The sequence below is a fragment of the Schistocerca nitens genome, chromosome 4, assembly GCF_023898315.1.
Source record: "Schistocerca nitens isolate TAMUIC-IGC-003100 chromosome 4, iqSchNite1.1, whole genome shotgun sequence".
Classification (NCBI taxonomy): domain Eukaryota; kingdom Metazoa; phylum Arthropoda; class Insecta; order Orthoptera; family Acrididae; genus Schistocerca; species Schistocerca nitens.
The window spans coordinates 883,750,055-883,773,827 of NC_064617.1; the positions used below are offsets into that span (position 1 = coordinate 883,750,055).

General features: G+C 41.5%; 1 protein-coding gene across 2 annotated transcripts in view; it reads right to left on the minus strand.

Annotated features, from left to right (window-relative positions):
* Positions 1 to 6,778: 6,778 nt before the first annotated feature.
* Positions 6,779 to 23,773, minus strand: part of LOC126253409 (sodium/potassium/calcium exchanger 4-like) — a 118,106-nt gene continuing 101,111 nt past the window's right edge. Inside the window, exon 8 of one of the 2 annotated variants that reach the window (XM_049954718.1) lies at positions 6,779 to 7,959. In XM_049954718.1, coding sequence (XP_049810675.1) covers positions 7,631 to 7,959 — 329 coding nt within the window. In that variant the 3' untranslated portion in view covers positions 6,779 to 7,630. The remainder of the gene's footprint in view (positions 7,960 to 23,773) is intronic. The other variant, XM_049954717.1, reaches the window with a different exon arrangement.

The following is a 23,773-nucleotide window of genomic DNA, read 5'->3' on the forward strand; positions in this document are numbered from 1 at the left end:
GAGAACTTGTTTGCGCAGCAATCGCCGACATAGCGTAGCTGAGGCGAAATAAGGGGAACCAGCTCGCATTCACCAAGGCAGATGGAAAACTGCCTAAAAACCATCCACAGACTGGCCGGCTCACCGGACCTCGACACAAGTCTGCTGGGCGGATTCGTGCCGGGGACCAGGCGCTCCTTCCCAATCTGGAAAGCCATGCATTGGACTGCACGGTTAACCGGGCAGGTGAATAACATAGTAGTAAGTACACACACACACACACACACACACACACACACACATACACACACACAATTAACGAACAATGTAACATTGAATTTTTCCACAATCATGAAAACCTTAGATTGACCGAGGGTCTGATGTACCACCTTCTATATGGTTGTTTGCACATGGCACAGCACTTGCTGCGCTGTTTGTGCCAATATCAGGTGGCATCTTTAGGTTGGCCACGGAGCACGTACTGTTTCATTATGTATGCTCGCTGTATAGGGTTACAACACTCGCAGGGAAAAACTGTTCACTGTGGAGACGTTCAGGTCTACATAAGAAGGGGACGAATGCTGGAGAACGTGTCATGCTGTGACAGGGTGATACGGTCCAAAATGGTTCGTGTGTGAACAAGTGTGATGCCCACTCCCCTATGAGAGACCATAAAGGAGCATCGGCGATGGAGGTGCCGTATCTGTGTCCACCTCTGTGCAAGCACTAACTCGCGGGGGCAGCAGAGAAGACAAAGGCGGTGGCAGCATCAGGGGCCACACAGATGTAAGCGGCCCAGCACTAACTACTCTGCCCGGCAGCCGTGGCACCTAGAATGAAGATGGCACAGGAGCTGAAGGGAATATGAGCCATACCTCGGGAGCCGGCGTGGACAGTATGTTCAATGGGGTTTCCGGTGTGTGATCGGTCACGCACAGACGGAGCCAGTCATAATGTCGGGACACCAAGCCACTGGGGACATGCACAATGCATGGGTGGTGGCCTGAGCAGAGACGGACGACTGCTTATACCCACTTAGAGCACAGCAAAACCTGCAGGCCCAGATGGAGTCTGGACAGAACTGCTGTGAGGCAGGTGCCGCTAGGTGACTGGGGGTCTGCCGAAGCAGAAGAAGCAGCCTACCATGGTGGCAGCCATGAAGCAGCTCCGCTGGGCTACAGTCGCTAACTGGAATGAACCTATAGGAGCTGAGGACCTATTGAGACAGCCTCGGGAGAATACTGCATGATATAATTTTTCATCTGTGTTTTGAAAGTACAGACCAGTTGTCCCACCTCACAATTTCACTGAGGATAAAGTGAATGGACCATATCATGCAGAATACCACTCTTTGTACAAAAAATCTTCAAAATACTGAGACCCAAATTATGGGGTCCATACAAGCATATATGGTAATCCTTCTGAGGAAAAAAATCTTTGCAAATGCCGGGCTGTAGCCACTGTGGATTAAGACGGGCAATGAACCATGTTAGAAAATTTTGAGAAACCATCAACTACAACAAACCAAAAGGAGTTAAGGAAGGGACCCTCAAAATCAGCACAAATACACTCCCAGGGGCACTGGGGGCAGGCCACAGGGCAAGAGAGGCTCGTGGTGCCACCTGAGAGCACGCTGACACAACAGGCATGATCACATTGTCAATACCCAGGCAAAACATGTGGCAGTGGGACAGCAATTTTGTATGAGAAACACCCCAATGGTCCAGGTGGAGAACGTGAACGAGGTCCCATTGCAATGTGGACAGGATCAACTCTTGGGCGCTGACTCTTCAGTAGCCAACAGTAACATGCCATCAAGAACTGAGAGATAGCAGCAGAGAGCTTAATAATTATGGAAAGGATCTGACACTCGGCCTGGTGGTTTATCTGGCCTGCCATTGTAGATGAGTGTTTTGGGTTTTGACATCCAAACGAAAACATAATAATTCATCTCGATCAAATGCTTGAACAAGGCCAATCGGCAACTGAGAAGGAGCATCCACTTTAGTGTGTTATGCTGTTGTAGAGTCCAGCATTGTATGTGATGAGTCGCCTTGCCCAGAAGAGATGCCGATAGACAGAAAAGGGAAACCAGAGGTTTATGATCGGTAATCTAAGGAAATTTAGAACTGTAGAGGAAAACATGAAATTGTTTGAGTGTGTACACAATAGCAATGGCTTGTTTTATTATTATTATTATTATTATTACTATTATTATTATTATTATCTGAGAGCAGCTCTCTTGTGCCTGATTCAGTGTTTTGGAAGTGTACACAATAGGGTGTTTGGAACCACTATCACTGAATTTGTGCATGAGAACAGTCCCTAGGCCCTACTGGACAAAACAAGATGGCCCGTCGGAAGGTAACCAAGCAAGTTGCTGAATGTAATTTTGACTTCAACAGGCTAAAAGCATTGCAGCTGGGCAGCCAGTGAAAGGAACAGCTTTATGTATGAGAGTATGAAGGGAATGAGCTACTTTTGCTGAGTCAGGAAGAAATTTATGGTAGTATGCAATCTTTCGAAGAAAGGCATGCAACTCCTTGACATTAGTAGGACATGGCAAAGCCATAATGGGATTTATATGCTGGCATAAAGGCTTGACACTAGCATGTGAGACTTCAAAACCAAGATAGATAACAGATGACTGAAAAAAACTGAAATTTGTCCAAGTTACATTTCAACCCGGCTGCCTGCAGCACCATGAACAAGGCCCAACGGTTCACAAGTGTTCATCTGTTGAGGAACCAGAGACCTCAATACCATCCAGGTAGTTAATGCACTCCAGCACAGAGGCAGTGAGTTGCTCCAAAAATCATTGGCAAATAGCAGGGGCACTAGCTACACCAAATGGCATGAGCTAGTATTGGTGTAACCCGAAGTGGGTATTCACTATGAATATGTTTATAATCACTATCCAGAGACAGTTGCAAGTAAGCTTCAGACAAGTAGATTTTAGAAAAAGATTGGCCTTTGGAAAGCTGAGCTAAGAGTTCATCCTGTTGGGGTAAGGGACAAATATCAATAATAGACTGTGATTTTACAGACTTTTTAAAATCACCACAGAGCTGAAGATTGCTCTTACGTTTTGCAACAATTACCAACAGAGTGGACCATTCAGTGAAGGGGATTGATGTGGCAACACCCAACAAGATAAATTGATTGAGTTCTGCTTTGCCCTGCTCCCGTGAAGCAATTGGGTTTGGGCAGGCATGAGAAAAACAGTGGTGCACCGCATTTCATTGTGATGTGAGCTTTAAAATGGGTAGCACACCCTAAACCACCAAAAAAAAAGAGGAAAATTCTGAGCAGAGCACATCCAGTTTAGTATGGAACTAGATCTGATACCAGATGCACTTCATCAGAAATAGAGAATTCAAAAACTTCGAAGGCATTTGATCGAAACAAGTTTTCAGTATTGGCAACATCCACCACTAGAAAGGCCAAAGACCAAAGAATTGCTTCATACACTATGGAGGTAGAAAACTGTCCCAATATGGGTATTTGTCATCCATTGTACTCACCAATTGACGAGAGACAGGGGACAATACCAGTGATCCAAGATCCACATAGGTTTGAGCATTTAACGAAGTCACTGTCGCACCTGTGTCTACTTGCATTTTCAACACCTTATTCTTAACATGTACTTCAACATAAGGTTATTTGAGTCTACGATCACTTGGGAAACACTGTTCATATCCACGTTTATGTCTGTCTTAGCATGATTGTATGGCCTTGATGTCATCTTTCCCCCACGAGCTAACCGACAGTGGCTGAGGAGAAGAAGCAATGATTTACTGCTTCCCTAGATGCTTCAAAAGACAGGGCAATACAAGAAAGGGATTTTCACATTGTAAAGCACATTCACAAACTTCTCTGTCAGGGGTTAAGCATGTTATAGCATCGCAAACCATCAAATCAGTATATGAATCCCAGTGTGCTTCAATAACTGGGAATGATAGCTAAGCCCATTAAGTTCTGCTGCCCAAGCTCTGTACAACTATTGTGTCCACTTTTAACAATGGTGCAACTCAATCCAAGTGGCAATAAGATGAGTACATTTGCAATGGTACAAATAATTAGACAGCAACTGACACATTGCATCAAAAGAGAGACTATTATGTTCCTCCAGGGGACCTAGCTGACACAAAAGGTGATGAACACAAGGAGAAATCTATGATAGAAAGAAAGCCTTGGGGTTGGAGACATCAAAAGCTTGGAAGGGTTGCTAAAGGTGTATTTTGTATGGGTCCCAGTCTTCTGCAGCGTAATTATATGGAGCAAACGTGGGGATTTCATTGAGGTGGTGAATCCTGGTGTCAGTGAAGCTGTCAAATTGTTTAGTGCCACGGAGAGAGCCTGCTCCTGGTTGGTGAGAGCTTGCTGTTGTTCAGAAAGAGTTTGAAGAATTTCTTCCATTGACATGTTGGCAATAGTGAGCCACAAAACAAAACATGCTGAATAGATGCTGAGTAGAATATCGCACACACAATATTAGAATTCCCACCAGCCAACTTTTAATTCACTTCCATATAAAGGAAAATACAGACACACTGAATGACATAGTAATAAGTACAAACACAAGAAATTAAGGCACAGCGTGACAGTGAAGTATTCCACAGTCACGAAAACATTAGAGCAGCCGAGGGCGTAGTGCGCCTGCTTATCTACGACTGTTTGCAGGTGGCACAGCACTTACTGTGCCACTTGTGCCGACCACCTCTTTAGGCTAGCCATAGAGGCACTTGCTGTTTAATTATGTGTGCCTGCTGTACAGGGTTACAGTGTTTATCACCAATTTCTCCTTATGAAATTGAGAATATTGTATATTACCTCAAAAATAAAAGATCATCTGGATTTGATAGTGTTTCCAAAAGAGTACAAAAGAATTGTTCCTGCATAATAAGCCTTATATTAGCCAACAAATGTAATGCATTACTAACTCAAGGCTTTTTTTTTTGTCACTGTTAAACCTATCTCTAAGATAGACGAAAGGAAAGATGTCAGTAACTACTAACTTGTTTCATTACTGAAATCATTTTCCAAAACTTTTTTAAAGTGATATATTCTAGAATAGTATCCCACCTAAGCAACAATAATATCCTCAGCAAATCACAATTTGGATTTCTGAAATGATGATCAATTGAAAATCCCATTTACACATTCACTCATCAAATTTTAGAAGCATTAACCCTTAAATGCATGACTTTTTATTTCAAGCTGTAAAAATTACCACATTTAGTTTATAGTGCCTACATTACGAAAAAAATATTGAAAATTTTTTTAAATTAAATTAACAAAGCATTATTGTTGATAATCGCTACAAACACAAAAACGGACCTAATTTCAAATATATTGTAAAGACACTTGAATTAACTGTCTACACCATATCTACTTATGTATTCAAAATAAAAAAAGTAATTTTCAAACTCACAAGTCAGTGCACAAACACCAAAAAAAGTCTCTACTTTCCGCCAAAACACACGCGCAGCAGTATATCCACACAGCTGATTGTCGAACTGGTTCAGATCATCCTGCCATTTATGATCGCTATGAAGAACTACTAGCAGCTGCAGTAGAGTGTATACACTTAACTACATAACGAATTTTTTACAAAATGTTGCTCAGTATAGGATACATCGAAGAAATGAAGTCTATAGATGATCAGCTACACTATACATTAATGGGTTAAATAACAAAATAGCATGGTTGGTATTTTCTGCAAGCTGTATATTGATAAACTGAGGTTTTGTGGAATTGATGGTGCAACCAACCAATGGGTGATGTATCTAATCAAAAATGGAGACAGCAGCGCTTACTAAATTTACCAGGCTAATAAGGAGAGATTCTTCCAACTGAGGTGAAATCACATATTGGGATTCCCAAAGGCTCAACCTTAGGTCTGCTATTGTTCCTCACATATGCAAAGGATCTTCAGTCAAATAAACAATAAGCAAAATGAGTCCTTTTTGCAGATGAGACTAGTATTATAATCAATCCAGGTGTGAACAGCAACAGAAGAAATGGTAAACAGTCTGCTTAAAATTATCACTGACTTGTTTTCTGAGAGTACTCTCATTCACAATTTGAAAAAGACCCAACATATTCAGTTCTATACATCCAGAGATACTACACAAATGATAAGTATAGCACATTGTGAATAAATAATAAATAGAGTGGAAACTTTTTAAAAAATTAGGTGTCCATATTGATGAGAATTTAAACTAGAAAAAGCATGTTCTGGAACTCCTACAACAACTTAGTCCAGCCACATTTGCACTTATATTCATTACAAATCTCGAGGCAAGACAAATCAGTAAGCTGATACTTTTGCATATTTTCATCTGATAATGTCATGTGGAATAATACTCTGGGGTAACTCATCCTTAAGAAGAAAAGTATTAATTACTCAAAAACATGCTGTAAGAATAACTGGCAGCTCTTACCTGTGATCACCTTGTAGATGTCTGTTTATTCATCTTGTAAACGTCTGTTTAAGGACCTATGTATTTTGAATACTGCTTCACAATAGGTATATTTATTCCTCATGCAGTATATTGCAAATAACACACTGCAATTCAAAAGCAACAATGATGTAATAATTTCAATACCAGAACAAAAAATTACATTCATTACTCCACATTAAGATTGTCTAAAAGGGGTGCACAATGCTGCAACAAAAATTTACCATGCAAATGATCCACCATATATTCTGAATTGTTAATTACAAACTAAGTAAAATGCACAAGACAAATATACAAATTTTTATTTTACAAGTTCGTAGTTTGTGTTACACAGTTTCATCAGTCTTCATTGTTCAGTACAATTAGGTACATTAAGTACACAATTAAAAGTTTTTGGGTTATCATAAATACTATTTTTATGATTCTACTTCATACTGTAATCTTACATAAATTATCAGCATGTGTCTGACCATGAATTCCTACCTTCTACAGATTGAGTATTAACATAAATAAAAAAAAAAAAAAATGTGAGGTGCATCCATGTTCAACAGAGTTAACACAGAGACTATCTCAAGAGCTATTATCATTTTGCACAACAGTTACCAGTTGTCTTAATTAGAGTGCAGTCACTCACTTTTCTCAGCTGCATCACATTTTATAGTTGTATAAATAAATTGTTTCCATGTTTATTCTTTTCTATTTAACACCTTTATTACAAGCCATGCAGGATTGTTGCCATATACAACTGAGCTGGATAGGAACAAACCCATAAGTTTTGCCCTTTTTTTTAAAAAAAAATTGCCTTACTTCAAACATGCAGGTCAGAAATAAAATCTATTTTTCTTGAATATTTATTTTTATTTTGCTCCAATAATTTGCATTCTTCTCCCAAGGACAATGAAAGACAAATTTAATTTTTTTGGTTGCTATTAACATTTAATGCCATACCTTCATAAAGATATTATGTGTCACTTTGTCACATTAATTCTAAATGACATAGTTTTAAACATTTACAGAATCCAGAGTTATTATCCAAGGACAACATCAAAGTTTCCAATCATCTACAAAATTCAAGCACTCATTACAGTAACTGAAGACTTCCACATTCCAAAAATTCTGCCTTCCTGATTTTGCACTAACTCTGTCCACTGAGCTGCATGGACACTGCATCTGATAGATGTAAAGCTTCAGATCCATTCACATACAGGGCCATTGATATATCCAAAGGCATTAAGCTCCATGGCAACAGAGACAGCTAGGTATGCCAAGTAAAGGAAGAGGCAAGTCAAACCAAACAGCCTATTGGCCCGATGCCGGAATGCTGTCACCATTCCCCAGCGATACACGATAGTCAGCACCAGCATCGCCAGCAGGGTGAAGCGCATCCCATTGGAGACGATGTGGACCGAGGCGCCACTTGAGGAGGCAGACTTTAGCAGCCACGGCAGCCCGAGGCACATCAACACACCTAATGTGTTTGCACCCAGCGAATTGCTGATCCCCATACTGCCTTCTCCTGTGAAGTACAATATCTCTAATTAGTAATTTGATAACAGCTGTGGTCTTCATAGTGTAATTCAGTTAATTATAGGTTAAAACAGATTTTTTACTGTTCTACATGAAAACGCACATGTACGCGCACGGCCGCATGTGCACGCGCAGACACACACACACACACACACACACACACAGAGATGGGGGGAGGGGGAGGCTGAGAGAAAGCACTTGTTAAGGCAAGCCAATATTTAATGAGGCTGACAGAAAAACACAGAAAAGGCTAATTTTTTAAAGGCCACTATATCAAACGGAACAATAAATAAAAACAATGTTTACTACCAAAATATACTTTTATTGTTTATAGATAAAGTGCACAACAAAACATAATTGTGTCTCTGAATGTGAAATGTCCAAATAGTGTCAAAAATAAAGCAAGTAATGAATGAGAATACAAAATAAAGATCTTTGTAACAGATTCCTCTGTAGCAAGAAGGGAAGTTTACATTCATATGATTTCATCACTGCCAAGATCTGCTCCATATTTACGCATGCCATTATGACAACAGGTGAACCCTGCTCTGTGTTCTGTTGAGCCATTTCCAATTTTGGTATTAATCTATCACAACCAACATTTGGTCCATATTTAACACACTTTTCTTTACAAATAACTAAAACTACTGGCTAAACTTGCACACTTACAAGTATTTTTCTGCATATTATGAGAGGCAGCTATGACAAGACATCCAAAATATGTCCAGAATGGTTGAATATATTGTGGTGTAGATTTTACTAAGTTATAGTAGACAACATGCAAATTTCTTGACACAAGCATGTAATTTTTTTTACATTTGTAGTGGCTGAATGATGAGACCAAACTCTTTTTAATGAAACTATATACTTTTTTTCTGTGTTGTTGGAAAGAAGCCTTCAAGACTACTTAGTGGTATAACACGTGTGGAGCTTGATTGAACAGTAATAACATAACAGTTCCACAAACCACTGTCCCATTGTAAGGAGAAGAGGTCCACAAATATCTACCCTATTCTACATGTACATCGATACTCCGTAACCCATCTTAATGGCACTAGGTGGAGGGTACCCTATACCACTACTAGTCATTTCCTTTCCTGTTCCACTCACAAATAGGATGCGGGAAAAATGACTGTCTATATGTCACCATATGAGCTGCAATTTCTTGTACCTTATCTTCATGGTCCTTAGGTGCAATGTGTGTTGGAACCAACAGAATAATTTCACACTCAGCTTTAAATGCCAGTTCTCTAAATTTTCTCAGTAGAATTCCTCAAAAAGAACACTGCCTTCCCTCCAGAGATTCCCAATTCAGTTCTTGAAGCATCTCCAGAACAGTTGCATGTCAGACTGGGCTTTGCTGTTGTAGTGATCAGACAACTTACTCAAGAAGGTATGTAAACTATCACAATGTAAACGGCTGTCCAAAACGTGAACAGGGTTTTTGTTTGTGGCAAATGTTGCCAAATTGTCAAGATTAGTGGTGTGGTTGTATGAAGCCAACTGTGCCAAAAGCTCACTATCTGTGTTTACAAACATTACAAAAAATTCAAGGAACTGGAAAGTTTGTCATGGCTGACAAGAAGGGAAAAAAGTCTTTGTGACATAATAATTTTAGACAACCACAGATGTAATGTCAGGAAGGCTTACACACATGTGTTTCTAATCCAGAGCTCTCTACGAGGTAAGAGTTATTGACAGCCAGTCGAGAAAGGCCTCGTCATAATTACTGATATGAAGTTGAATAACAATGTGGTGAAACTGCTTGCAGGTGCCACTTTGTGACTGTAACAAGCTAAAGCAAATACATTTAAGTCAGCCAGAATGATTCTGGAAAATATTCAGACCTTCAGAAGAGTGGGGGAGGTGGGTAGTGATGCTGCAGGTGAATCTCACCCAAGAGTCCCTGAGCAGCTAGTGCAGACAGTCAGTAGTCAGTCACCACAGCACCAGTTAAGTGATATCCATCGCTGAGTCATCTGTAGCAGTACCACAGATGAGTCTCAAAGTCACTATGGAGTCATGTTGGTGGAGACTTAGTAAGGTTACAAGAAGTCTGTACACAGGTGAGACAGGTCAACTGAGTTTCCAATAACTATCCAGCGACAGTTATTATCTTGAGTCTTCCGCCTGTCAGAGAAGAACAAGCACTTATAGTGTTTCTTTCTAGACACAATGAGTCATAGTTAATATTTCCTGTCTGTCAGGATATAGGAGAGAAAAAGTGTTGTCTTGCACGTGGCCCCAGTCGTGGATAAGGTATCTGACTGTGTACTGTCGGAATGAGTTGCAGCAGAGTGTTCACGTCTGACAGCAAAAGGTAGAATGCTTGAAAGGCCTGCAATACAGCATGCTCATTGATTTGCAAGGGTATGCAGCTATTGTAAGGCACTTATTTGAATAAGGTTAAAGTATTTGGAAAATAAATTGGTTTTTAATTGGATCCTTAAATGATTGCACTCATATTCAGATAAGGGTGCTGACAGAATGTTGGACTGCATGTGTTCCACAGTCCACAAATGACTACTGCAATCTGTGTGTAGCTCTCTATGATGCTCTCGCACAATTCACATCAAACAATGGAATCTCTACAATACTATGAAAATTATAAATAGGCACTTACTGTAAAGATGACACATTCAGTTGCAGACACACAATCAGTTGCAGACACACAATGAAAAGACTGTCTGCTATCTACCAGGATGAATGCCCACTAAACTACAGCTGAGACCAAAGGGGACCACCCTGTGACGTAACATGCAGCTGCACATAACATTCTTAATTTCAATGGCTGCTTTACAGCTCACGCCATCTGGATCCTCTCCTCCACCACCATTTTCTCTGAACTGTGCAGACTGGAGTTATCCTTACAACTCATTCTCCTCTCCCAAAATCATATTGACCTGAAACTAAGGTAACCTAATGTCCTTGCTCCCTAATCCCAAAATCATATTGACCTGAAACTAAGGTAACCTAATGTCCTTACTCCCTACACCCAACAGTTTCTGCCCCCTCTGTCGTATCATCTCCTCCCAGTTCACATCTCCCACCCTCGCTGTGCTGCACTCTCTGCCAGTGCCACTGGTCTCTCCCCCTCTCTGATGCCCTCCTTTTCTCCCGCACCCTCCTACCCCTGCTCTCTTCCTCACAGTCTCCCAACGCCACATCTGGCCAACACCCAGTCCCAGCACATTACGTCAGGCAGTGTTGACTCCTCTCATACTTGAGGAGCATGTCATGATGGCAGTAAACCTGTCAACTGCCACTCAAATTCGGATGCACTCCTTGCTGAAAATGCTACAGTGTAACAACAGAGTGTAAACAACACATCCACTACTCTTTCACTGGCAGGCGAGCACTACAAGAATCTTATGTGTGCCTTCCACACAGATGAGTGTGGGGGTGCAAACATAGCCATGCGCGCATCACATGGCCCTACCCCACTGACAGGTTGCCCAGTGCATGTGATCAACAGTCCCACAACACCTCACCAAACACAGGTTAGTATTGTGCACTCTGCCTCACCTAACAGTAAATCAAACGATGGGACCCCTTCCACAGCAAATTTCCGACGGTCCGAGGTTCGACTATACGCAGTCCGAAATGGCATGGTGCACCATATCCTAACAACTGCCAGCCAACCAGATCAACACAAAGTGCACTGTCTCGCCCCAGCTAACTGGTGTACCACAAAGGTGGAGGTTGATGAACTGTTAATGCAAGAATAAACTGTTAAATGCAGGGATAGTCCGCCTTTTGGGACAGCATGTGGGAATCACCGATAAAACTTGTGCGAAAGAAAGATGGGAGCATAAGACTCTGTAGGGACTGCAGACCTCTCAACTGCAGACCTCTAAACAGTGTATAATAGCTACCTGATAACAAACTTCCAGGACGTCAAGCACTTACAGGTGCCTGATCGACTGTAAAAAAGGGTGCCTCCAAATTCGAATACACTGAGATGACATTGTAAAAATGGTGATAATCACACCATTTGGCCTGTCAGGAGAATGCAGCCCAAATGTCATGGCACTTCACAGATGGAATTCTTTTTAAGCTCAACTTCTGCTGCACCTGCACTTTAGAAGATATCCACATTTTTTTGGTCACACCCCACCAATACAGCCAACATGTTGAACAAGTTCTTGCTGACTTTCAGGACAAGGGCATGACCATTAACAAAGAGAAGTATCAGCTATGGGGGGCTGAAGTAAAAGCATTAGTACATCTTAGCAATCTTGAATTCCTATCGGCATCACCTATTGCTAGCAGATAGAAGCACCCCTTACCAATGCTCTCACTGGGCCGGACAAATAGGAGAAAAGGTGAACGGTGTGGTATGATAGAATGAAGGATGTATTTGAACTTGCTAAGGATTGTCTTGCAAGAACGATTACTCACTGTCACCAAAGATGCAAGTGATACCACAACTGGGGCTGTACTGTTGCAAGTCATCAGAAGCGAAACTCAATCCCCATGATCCTTTTTGCAAAACCTCACAGCTTCACAGTCAAAATGGTCTGACTTCGACCGCAGATTACTAGCTGTTTAGGAGGCAGTTAGCTTCTTCAGGGAAGACACTGCGAGGAGACATACCATTGTGTTTACAGATCACAAGCTGCCTGCCGATGTGATTTGTCACTCGTCAAAGGATGTCAGTCTCCACCCAGGTGCGCAAAGTGCCAAAAGTTTGCAATGTATCCCACAGCAGACTACAACCTCTGATGCCAAAGACAATGCAGTGCACAATCTTTGAACAATGTCACAACTTGTCTCACCCGGGCATCAGTTTTACATTTCGCTTCATTACAGAGTGATTTCTGTGGCCACACATAAAATGAGATTGCTTTTGTTGGGCACAGGCATGTGTAGGATTCCACTGCAGCAAACTCATCAGGCACAACAACTGCAGTTAGGACAATTTGAGATACCATGGGCCACTTCTGCCATGTAGAACTTGACCTCATTAGACCCTTCCTGCACAACACTTGTTGTCAGTTATCGACAGAGCATCCCAATGGGTCGAAGCAATACAACTGCAGAACATCACAACACACTCAAGAGCTTGTGTACTCATAGATAGTTGAATAGCTCAATTTGGCTTACTCAAAACAATTATAACTGACCATGGTCAACGGTTTGAATCAATGCTATTCAAAGCTCTATGCAACCTCTGTGGCATTAAGCACAATCACACGTCAGTCTACTACCTGCAAAGCGACAGGTTGGTCGAGTAATGGTACAGGACACTTAAATCTGCTCTAATGTGTCATGGGGGTTGAGGACAGAGACTTCTCTGGGGGTACTGTCAGGAGTACCAACAGCATTTAAGGAGAATCTGCAAACATCAGTAGCCAAAATTCTATAAGGTGGGTCGCTAATACTGCCTGCAGATTTGAACATATAGCTGCAGCCTTCTGAACAGATGGACTTCCCCATCCTGGTTCAGCATGTAAAAGACCACATCAGACACATGTGCAGCCACTGCCTGCAGTGCACTTAATCCATAAGGTGTTTGTGCACGAAGTGCTGCATTCCGGTGATTTTGTCATGCTGTGCAATGAAACAGTTACACTGGCTTTACAACCACACTACAAAGAATGATTCAAAGTCCTCAAAATGGTTACACACAAATTCAAAAACCTTCTCAACAACAAAATGACAACTGCCTTGATTAACCACTTAAAGCTTATATGGGTCCTATGGGACAATGGTCCAGTGAATGCTCACAACACTGCAGTGAATGTCAATTACAGTGACGACTGATTACCATGCGGTATGTAGTCAACCTCTTCAGTCTCAGAAGAGCCTGTCATTTTCAGTATAGACCTTAAAGACTTTGACCCAAAGAAAATAAGTGTCACAATCGTCGATAATACCTTGGCGGTTGACGCCCACAGGGCCAAAGCACCGACTTTGAATGTAGCCCACATGCAGAGAATTGAACATACATATGTGCTGCCACACAACATCAAATATGCTTCAATTTCATCTCATTTATCAAGACCTCCTGGACGATCATCTGCTTGAGGGTTCTGACAAGACAGATCTCACACAACAGTCCACATGCCGACACAGATGCACCTGTTGGTGCATCAGCTCCACTGCCTCAGCCTGTGGCCCCGCCCACCCAGTTTAAATCCCAGTGTAGCCACGCCAGACAACTCCCGCACCAACTACCCCCTTGCCATCTGTATGGCATCAGCGTTAACGATGACACATTTCTGAGAAATGGTCTGGTTGTGTCTTGTGTACATGCCTGCTACAGCACCAGTGCAGCACTTCTCTTGGAACAGTCTGGTCTTGTCTCACATGCTCCAGGCATGACGTGCTCGGTCATGCACATCTGTATACTTCACAGTGGACAGTCTATGACAGCCACATACAACTTGATATGTCAGCACCATTTGTCACACGGCACACATCAAGTTTATAGCTGAGTTCTTCCCAAACATTGATAAGTGTGTCTTCAGTGATTGTAGCAACAGCTGCTTCAATCCAGTTTCTTAATTCAGGCAGTTCTGCTGGTAGCAGAGGCATGCACACACGATCCTTGATGAAGCCCCAAAGAAAAAAATCGCATGGCATTAGGTCGGGTGAACGTGGAGGCCATGCAAAGCAAGCCCTATCATTGGGGCCCTTGTGGTCTGTCCAGTGCTTGGGTACAGTGAAGTTCAACCAATCATGAACTTTGATATGGCAGTGAGGTGGCACACCATCTTGCTGGAAAATAAAGTTCTCTGGGTCATCTTCTTCCAACTGAGGGAAGAGACATTGCTCTAGTGTATCAATGTAAGAAGTGCCAGTTACAGTAGGTGCACCAATAAAGAAAGGCCCATAAACTTTCCGCTGGGATACGGCACAAATAACAGTCACTTTAGGGGAATCTCGTTGCATTTGTACCACCTTGTGAGCATTTTCTGAGCCCCAGGTGTGCACATTGTGACCGTTAACATGTCCACTAATGTGAAAGGTCGATTCATCACTGAAGACAGCCATGATCCAGAAAATCTTCATCTTCATGAAACATTTTGTTTGTGAAGTTGGCACATACTCCATGGTCTTCCGGCTTTTTAGCCTGTAATAACTGTAAGCGGTAAGGACGAAGTTATACACGTTTTCTAAAAACTTTCCAAACAGTCGACATGGGAACCTGTAATTCACGACTAACCTTCCGGACTGATTTCTTTGGGCTACAAGTGAATGAATCTCTCACTCGCTCAACAGTCTCTTCACTAACTCTTGGTCGTCCTGTGCTCTTCCCTTTACAAAGGAAGCCGGTATCTTCAAATTGATGATACCATCTATGAATGTTATTAATCACTTGGAGGATCACAACCAAACTTCAGCTGGAATGCACGTTGCACAGTAACTACAGATTCAGTCTTTGCAAACTGCAAAACACTTTCTGTTCACTAGTCACCATCTTTGCTACTACCGCTGCCTAGCGGATTGCGGCGGAAACATTGTATGCTGCGCATACGCACTGGTGCCAAACACAACTGTTTGAGTTGCTCTTTCATTTGACATATCATTTATAAGTGTAAGTTTAATGTAATAAATATTATAAAGCTTTAAAATCCTGGTATTCATTTATAAACATTCTGTATGGTATTGCACATGGGGGAGTTGCAATATATATTTAGAATGGACTAAATCTACAATACTTTACTATTGATGTCACAGACCTGTGTATAGACACCACCTCTGAGGCTGCTGTTGTTGTTGTTGTGATCTTCAGTCCTGAGACTGGTTTGATGCAGCTCTCCATGCTACCCTATCCTGGGCAAGCTTGTTCATCTCCCAGTACTTACTGCAACCCACATCCTTCTGAATCTGCTTAGTGTATTCATCTCTTGGTCTCCCTCTACGATTTTTACCCTCCACACTGCCCTCCAATGCTAAATTTGTGATCCCTTGATGCCTCAGAACATGTCCTACTGACTGGTCCCTTCTTTTTGTCAAGTTGTGCCACAAACTGCTCTTCTCCCCAATTCTATTCAATACTTAATCATTAGTTATGTGATCTACCCATCTAATCTTCAACATTCTTCTATAGCACCACATTTTGAAAGCTTCTATTCTCTTCTTGTCCAAACTATTTATCATCCATGTTTCACTTCCATACATGGCTACACTCCATATAAATACTTTCAGAAATGACTTCCTGACACTTAAATCTATACTCGATGTTAACAAATTTCTCTTCTTCAGAAACGCCTTCCTTGCCATTGCCAGTCTACATTTTATATCTTCTCTACTTCGACCATCATCAGTTATTTTGCTCCCCAAATAGCAAAACTCCTTTACTACTTTAAGTGTCTCATTTCCTAATCTAATTCCCTCAGCATCACCCGACTTAATTCGACTACATTCCATTATCCTCGTTTTGCTTTTGTTGATGTTCATCTTATATCTTACTTTCAAGACACTGTCCATTCCATTCAGCTGCTCTTCCAATCCTTTGCTGTCTCTGACAGAATTACAATGTCATCGGCGAACCTCAAAGTTTTTATTTCTTCTCCATGGATTTTAATACCTACTCCGAATTTTTCTTTTGTTTCCTTCACTGCTTGCTCAACATAGAGATTGAATAACATCGGGGAGACGCTACAACCCTGTCTCACTCCCTTCCCAACCACTGCTTCCCTTTCATGTCCCTCGACTCTTATAACTGCCACCTGGTTTCTGTACAAATTGTAAATAGCCTTTCGCTCCCTGTATTTTACCCCTGCCGCCTTTAGAATTTGAAAGAGAGTATTCCAGTCAACATTGTCAAAAGCTTTCTCTAAGTCTACAAATGCTAGAAACGTAGGTTTGCCTTTCCTTAATCTTTGTTCTGAGATAAGTCGTAAGGTCAGTATTGCCTCACGTGTCCCAATATTTCTACGGAATCCAAACTGATCTTCGCCAAGGTCGGCTTCTACCAGTTTTTCCATTCGTCTGTAAAGAATTCGTGTTAGTATTTTGCAGCTGTGACTTATTAAACTGATAGTTCAGTAATTTTCAGTTGTGAGGCTGCAGTTGTACATATTCCTACACATAATATTATTGTTGCATCTGTATATCGTACACCATCTTCTAGTGAATATGAATTGATAGTAAATTAAAAAAAAAAACAGTTAGTTTTACTAACTAAGCCTAAATATAAATACCAAAGAATCATAATGGAATTCTTGGATAGCTTAAGAGCTTTTGATTGATATTGTCTAAATGAAAGCCTACAAGATATAGTGCATGTTGAGACAATATGATAAGTAATATCCATGAAAATAATGTTGAAATTGGAATAGTCAAGTTAGGCCCAGCTGATAATGATGGCCTATGGATTGCAGTCCCAGTCAGCATTCCAGATGAACAACACAAATCTGTTAGACCTATGAATGAATGGAACATATGAGAGTTTAGAACTAGATTAATGTTAGTTAACTGCAATGACATCTTGTACAAGAAAATTATTTATAGAGGAAATTGCAAGAATATTTTATGAGTGTTGTCCCAGATTAGTAAAAAAAAAACAGAATAATAACCAAGCTCATAAACCACAGAGACTAAATAATTGGTTCACACCATACCTCAACAGCATCAGGATTATGCTTCTTATGTTTAAGGACAGATATCACAACAGCAGCCAGTACAAAGAGATGTACATTAGAATAAGAAAAATCTATAGATCTGAAATAAGCTTGGCAAAATGTAGGGCGAATGATAATTATATTCTTAAAGCTAGAAATAGCTGTAAAGCTGCCTGGGAAGTAATTAAAGGTGAAATAAATAGACCAACAACTCAACTAGCTATACCCATAGCCCCAGATAACTTAAATTCAGGCTTTGTTAACTTCAGTTTACAACAAGATTTGTCTCCCCCCCCCCCAAGCCATGCTTGATGATAAAACTCTTTTAGGTTTAAATAAGAATGTAGTTCATAAATTCTGCTGGGCAGTAACTGTAAATGATGTTTGCAAAACAACAGACAAACTAAGTAGTTCCAGCGCAGAGGACTTCTATGGTCTGTCAAAGTTTGTCATAAAGAAGATATCAAGTGATATTCTGTCCCCTCTAGCCACTCTCATTAACCGTATATTACAGCAAGGGATTTTCCCCAACTGTTCGAAAATAGCAGTAACTATTCCCATATTTAAGAAAGGAGATAAATCAAATCCAAGTAACTATCACCCTATCTCATTAATCCCAATAATATCTAAAATAATTGAAGACTGTGTTCACCAACAAATGAATCACTATTTTGAGAGGAATAACCTATTAAGTAACTTGTAATGTAACGGACTACTGAAACTACCGATACCACCGGCTGGCGAGGTGTGCTGTGCCGTCAATGAACTTGAAGGAGCAAGTGAACTTTAACTACATGAAAATAGACTGAAATATTATTATTTCGTTACAAAATTGTTAATACACTCCTGGAAATTGAAATAAGAACACCGTGAATTCATTGTCCCAGGAAGGGGAAACTTTATTGACACATTCCTGGGGTCAGATACATCACATGATCACACTGACAGAACCACAGGCACATAGACACAGGCAACAGAGCATGCACAATGTCGGCACTAGTACAGTGTATATCCACCTTTCGCAGCAATGCAGGCTGCTATTCTCCCATGGAGACGATCGTAGAGATGCTGGATGTAGTCCTGTGGAACGGCTTGCCATGCCATTTCCACCTGGCGCCTCAGTTGGATCAGCGTTCGTGCTGGACGTGCAGACCGCGTGAGACGACGCTTCATCCAGTCCCAAACATGCTCAATGGGGGACAGATCCGGAGATCTTGCTGGCCAGGGTAGTTGACTTACACCTTCTAGAGCACGTTGGGTGGCACGGGATACATGCGGACGTGCATTGTCCTGTTGGAACAGCAAGTTCCCTTGCCGGTCTAGGAATGGTAGAACGATGGGTTCGATGACGGTTTGGATGTACTGTGCACTATTCAGTGTCCCCTCGACGATCACCAGTGGTGTACGGCCAGTGTAGGAGATCGCTCCCCACACCATGATGCCGGGTGTTGGCCCTGTGTGCCTCGGTCATATGCAGTCCTGATTGTGACGCTCACCTGCACGGCGCCAAACACGCATACGACCATCATTGGCACCAAGGCAGAAGCGACTCTCATAGCTGAAGACAACACGTCTCCATTCGTCCCTCCATTCACGCCTGTCGCGACACCACTGAAGGCGGGCTGCACGATGTTGGGGCGTGAGCGGAAGATGGCCTAACGGTGTGCGGGACCGTAGCCCAGTTTCATGGAGATGGTTGCAAATGGTCCTCGCCGATACCCCAAGAGCAACAGTGTCCCTAATTTGCTGGGAAGTGGCGGTGCGGTCCCCTACGGCACTGCGTAGGATCCTACGGTCTTGGCGTGCATCCGTGCGTCGCTGCGGTCCGGTCCCAGGTCGACGGGCACGTGCACCTTCCGCCGACCACTGGCGACAACATCGATGTACTGTGGAGACCTCACGCCCCACGTGTTGAGCAATTCGGCGGTACGTCCACCCGGCCTCCCACATGCCCACTATACGCCCTCGCTCAAAGTCCGTCAACTGCACATACGGTTCACGTCCACGCTGTCGCGGCATGCTACCAGTGTTAAAGACTGCGATGGATCTCCGTATGCCACGGCAAACTGGCTGACACTGACGGCGGCGGTGCACAAATGCTGCGCAGCTAGCGCCATTCGACGGCCAACACCGCGGTTCCTGGTGTGTCCGCTGTGCCGTTCGTGTGATCATTGCTTGTACAGCCCTCTCGCAGTGTCCGGAGCAAGTATGGTGGGTCTGACACACCGGTGTCAATGTGTTCTTTTTTCCATTTCCAGGAGTGTATGAGGACAATCATGAGGTGTATTGCCACAGAACTATATTATAAACACTTTTCATTTTTCATACTATGTTTTTCATATATGTATTCGTGCGATGTGTAAAATATCGATGTACTACCAAGGTTGGCAGTACTGCACAGTTTGTAAGCTCTGTGAACAGGAGCCGATTGTTGGCAGGTGTAGAGACAATGGGCAGTTGGTGTTGAGACATCTTGTAATACGCTTGCTTTGAGAAGGTCAAGGATAGAAGGAACGAAATGATGTATTGGAAAAGCTGTTACATAGAAAATTATTGAATATTGTCGCGATCAGCATTTATAAAATAAAAGTTGGAAGTTTAAATATGTGTCAGTTCTTATGCAGCAGAATACAGACCCTGGACCTCAAATTGATTTAATAAACAGTGGATGGCAAGATTCATCACTGGACCACGAGCATGCAAGAACAACCAATAAAGGTATGAAAGATATATTACTCTAAATTCAAATTGTGATGATACCTTTCTTTCTCCATGTCTTCAACCCCGCATGTACTCCGTTGTTAGAGTGAACAGTGTGACGGGGACTTGTGGTCGACTAGGCACACCAGGGAGACCACACAGGTTTAAAATGATAATTTGTAATTTAATATACTACAACTACATGAAAGAAGGTTGTATACATGGAAGAACCCTGGAGATACTGAAAGGTATCAGATAGATTATATAATGGTAAGACAGAGATTTAGGAACCAGGTTTTAAATTGTAAGACATTTCCAGGGGCAGATGTGGACTCTGACCACAATCTATTGGTTATGAACTGTAGATTAAAACTGAAGAAACTGCAAAAAGGTGGGAGTTTAAGGAGATGGGACCTGGATAAACTGAAAGAACCAGAGGTTGTACAGAGTTTCAGGGAGCGCATAAGGGAACAATTGACAGGAATGGGGGAAAGAAATGCAGTAGAAGAAGAATGGGTAGCTTTGAGGGATGAAGTAGTGAAAGCAGCAGAGGATCAAGTAGGTAAAAAGACGAGGGCTAGTAGAAATCCTTGGATATCAGAAGAAATATTGAATTTAATTGATGAAAGGAGAAAATATAAAAATGCAGTAAATGAAGCAGGCAAAAAGGAATACAAACGTCTCAAAAATGAGATCGACAGGAAGTGCAAAATGGCTAAGCAGGGATGGCTAGAGGACAAATGTAAGGATGTAGAGGCTTATCTCACTAGGGGTAAGATAGGAAAATTAAAGAGACCTTTGGAGATAAGAGAACCACTTGTATGAACATCAAGAGCTCAGATGGAAACCCAGTTCTAAGCAAAGAAAGGAAAGCAGAAAGGTGGAAGGAGTATATAGAGGGTCTATAAAAGGGCGATGTACTTGAGGACAATATTATGGAAATGGAAGAGGATGTAGATGAAGATGAAATGGGAGATATGATACTGCATGAAGAGTTTGACAGATCACTGAAAGAGCTGAGTCGAAACAAGGCCCCCGGAGTAGACAACATTCCATTGGAACTACTGACGGCCTTGGGAGAGCCAGTCATGACAAAACTCTACCATCTGGTGAGCAAGATGTATGAGACAGGCGAAATACCCTCAGACTTCAAGAAGAATATAATAATTCCAATCCGAAAGAAAGCAGGTGTTGACAGATGTGAAAATTACTGAACGAACAATCAGTTTAATAAGCCACAGCTGCAAAATACTAACACGTATTCTTTACAGACGAATGGAAAAACTAGTAGAAGCCGACCTCGGGGAAGATCAGTTTGGATTCTGTAGAAATACTGGAACACGTGAGGCAATATTGACCTTACGACTTATCTTAGAAGAAAGATTAAGGAAAGGCAAACCTACATTTCTAGCATTTGTAGACTTAGAGAAAGCTTTTGACAATGTTGACTGGAATACTCTCTTTCAAATTCTAAAGGTGTCAGGGGTAAAATACAGGGAGCGAAAGGCTACTTACAATTTGTACAGAAACCAGATGGCAGTTATAAGAGTCGAGGGGTATGAAAGGGAAGCAGTGGTTGGGAAGGGAGTGAGACAGGGTTGTAGCGTCTCCCCGATGTTATTCAATATTGTATTGAGCAAGCAGTAAAGGAAACAAAAGAAAAAATTGGAGTAGGTATTAAAATCCATGGAGAATAAATAAAAACTTTGAGGTTCGCCGATGACATTGTAATTCTGTTAGAGACAGCAAAGGACTTGGAAGAGCAGTTGAAAGGAATGGATAGTGTCTTGAAAGAAGGATATAAGATGAACATCAACAAAAGCAGAACGAGGATATTGGAATGTAGTCGAATTAAGTCGGGTGATGCTGAGGGTATTAGATTAGGAAATGAGACACTTAAAGTAGTAAAGGAGTTTTGCTATTTAGGGAGCAAAGTAACTGATGATGGTCGAAGTAGAGAGGATATAAAATGTAGAATGGCAACGGCAAGGAAAGCGTTTCTGAAGAAGAGAAATTTGTTAACATCGAGTATAGATTTAAGTGTCAGGAAGTCATTTCTGAAAGTATTTGTATGGAGTGTAGCCATGTATGGAAGTGAAACATGGATGATAAATAGTTTGGACAAGAAGAGAATAGAAGCTTTTGAAATGTGTTGCTACAGAAGAATGCTGACGATTAGATGGGTAGATCACATAACTAATGAGGAAGTATTGAATAGGATTGGGGAGAAGAGAAGTTTGTGGCACAACTTGACCAGAAGAAGGGATCGGTTGGTAGGACATGTTCTGAGGCATCAAGGGATCACCAATTTAGTATTGGAGGGCAGCGTGGAGGGTAAAAATCGTAGAGGGAGACCAAGAGATGAATACACTAAGCAGATTCAGAAGGATGTAGGTTGCAGTAGGTACTGGGAGATGAAGAAGCTTGCACAGGATATAGTAGCATGGAGAGCTGCATCAAACCAGTCTCAGGACTGAAGACAACAACAACAACAACTGATAATAATTAATATTTGTCCCCCGGAGAAATAGGTGCATTACAAACTCACAGTGTGGATTCAGGTCTAAACTATCCACAGTTAAAGCGATTGAAAATATTGTTAGTGATATATATGATGGCTTTGAAAACAAATTAATCTCTTGTGCTACTCTCCTAGACCTGAATAAAGCATTTGACACTGTATCTCATAGTACTTTAATCATGACATTAAGACACTATGGCAAGGAAGAGGACACCCTGAAATTATTAGAATCCTACTTAAGCAACAGAGTACAACTTGTTAGTGTAAATGGGCAGCTGTCAAACCCACAAACAATAAAAAGAGGTGTGCCACAGGGCTCCATACTTGGGCCCTTTCTGTTTGTAGTTTATGTTAATGATATGCCACAGTATTTACCCTGTAAAACGGTCCTCTATGCAGACAATACAACTTTTATCAATTCAGGACAGACTCTTGAATCTGTATGAGAAAAAATAATACAATATTTGAAAAATCGGTTCATTGGTTTAGTGCAAACTCCCTATACATAAATGAAATAAAAACGGAGGAAATATTCTTTAATTTGAAGGTATCAAACAAAGAAAATAAGTCTGTTAAACTGTTAGGAATGATGATTGACCAGAAACTTAGCTGCGATAAACATATCACACACGTCTGTTCAAAACTTGCACGTGCTATGTTCCTACTTTATAAGCTTAGGAATAATGTCAGCCAAACCTTACTGATGCATTCATATTTTGCTTATATCCACCCCCATATTTCATATGGTATTCTGCTCTGGGGAAATTCTCGCAATTCAGTATCAATTTTTAGATGGTAAGAAAAAGCTCTTCAATGTATAGGGGATTTATCTCCTAGGGATACATGCAGGGAACATTTAAAAAACTTAACATCATGGCAGTTCCTTGTTTGTACATCTATTATTGCTTATTACATGTAAAAGAAAACATAGCTCAATATCCCGTTAGGTCATCTGTCCACACCCTTAATACAAGACAAAACCACAGAATTGATCTGCCATACTCTAG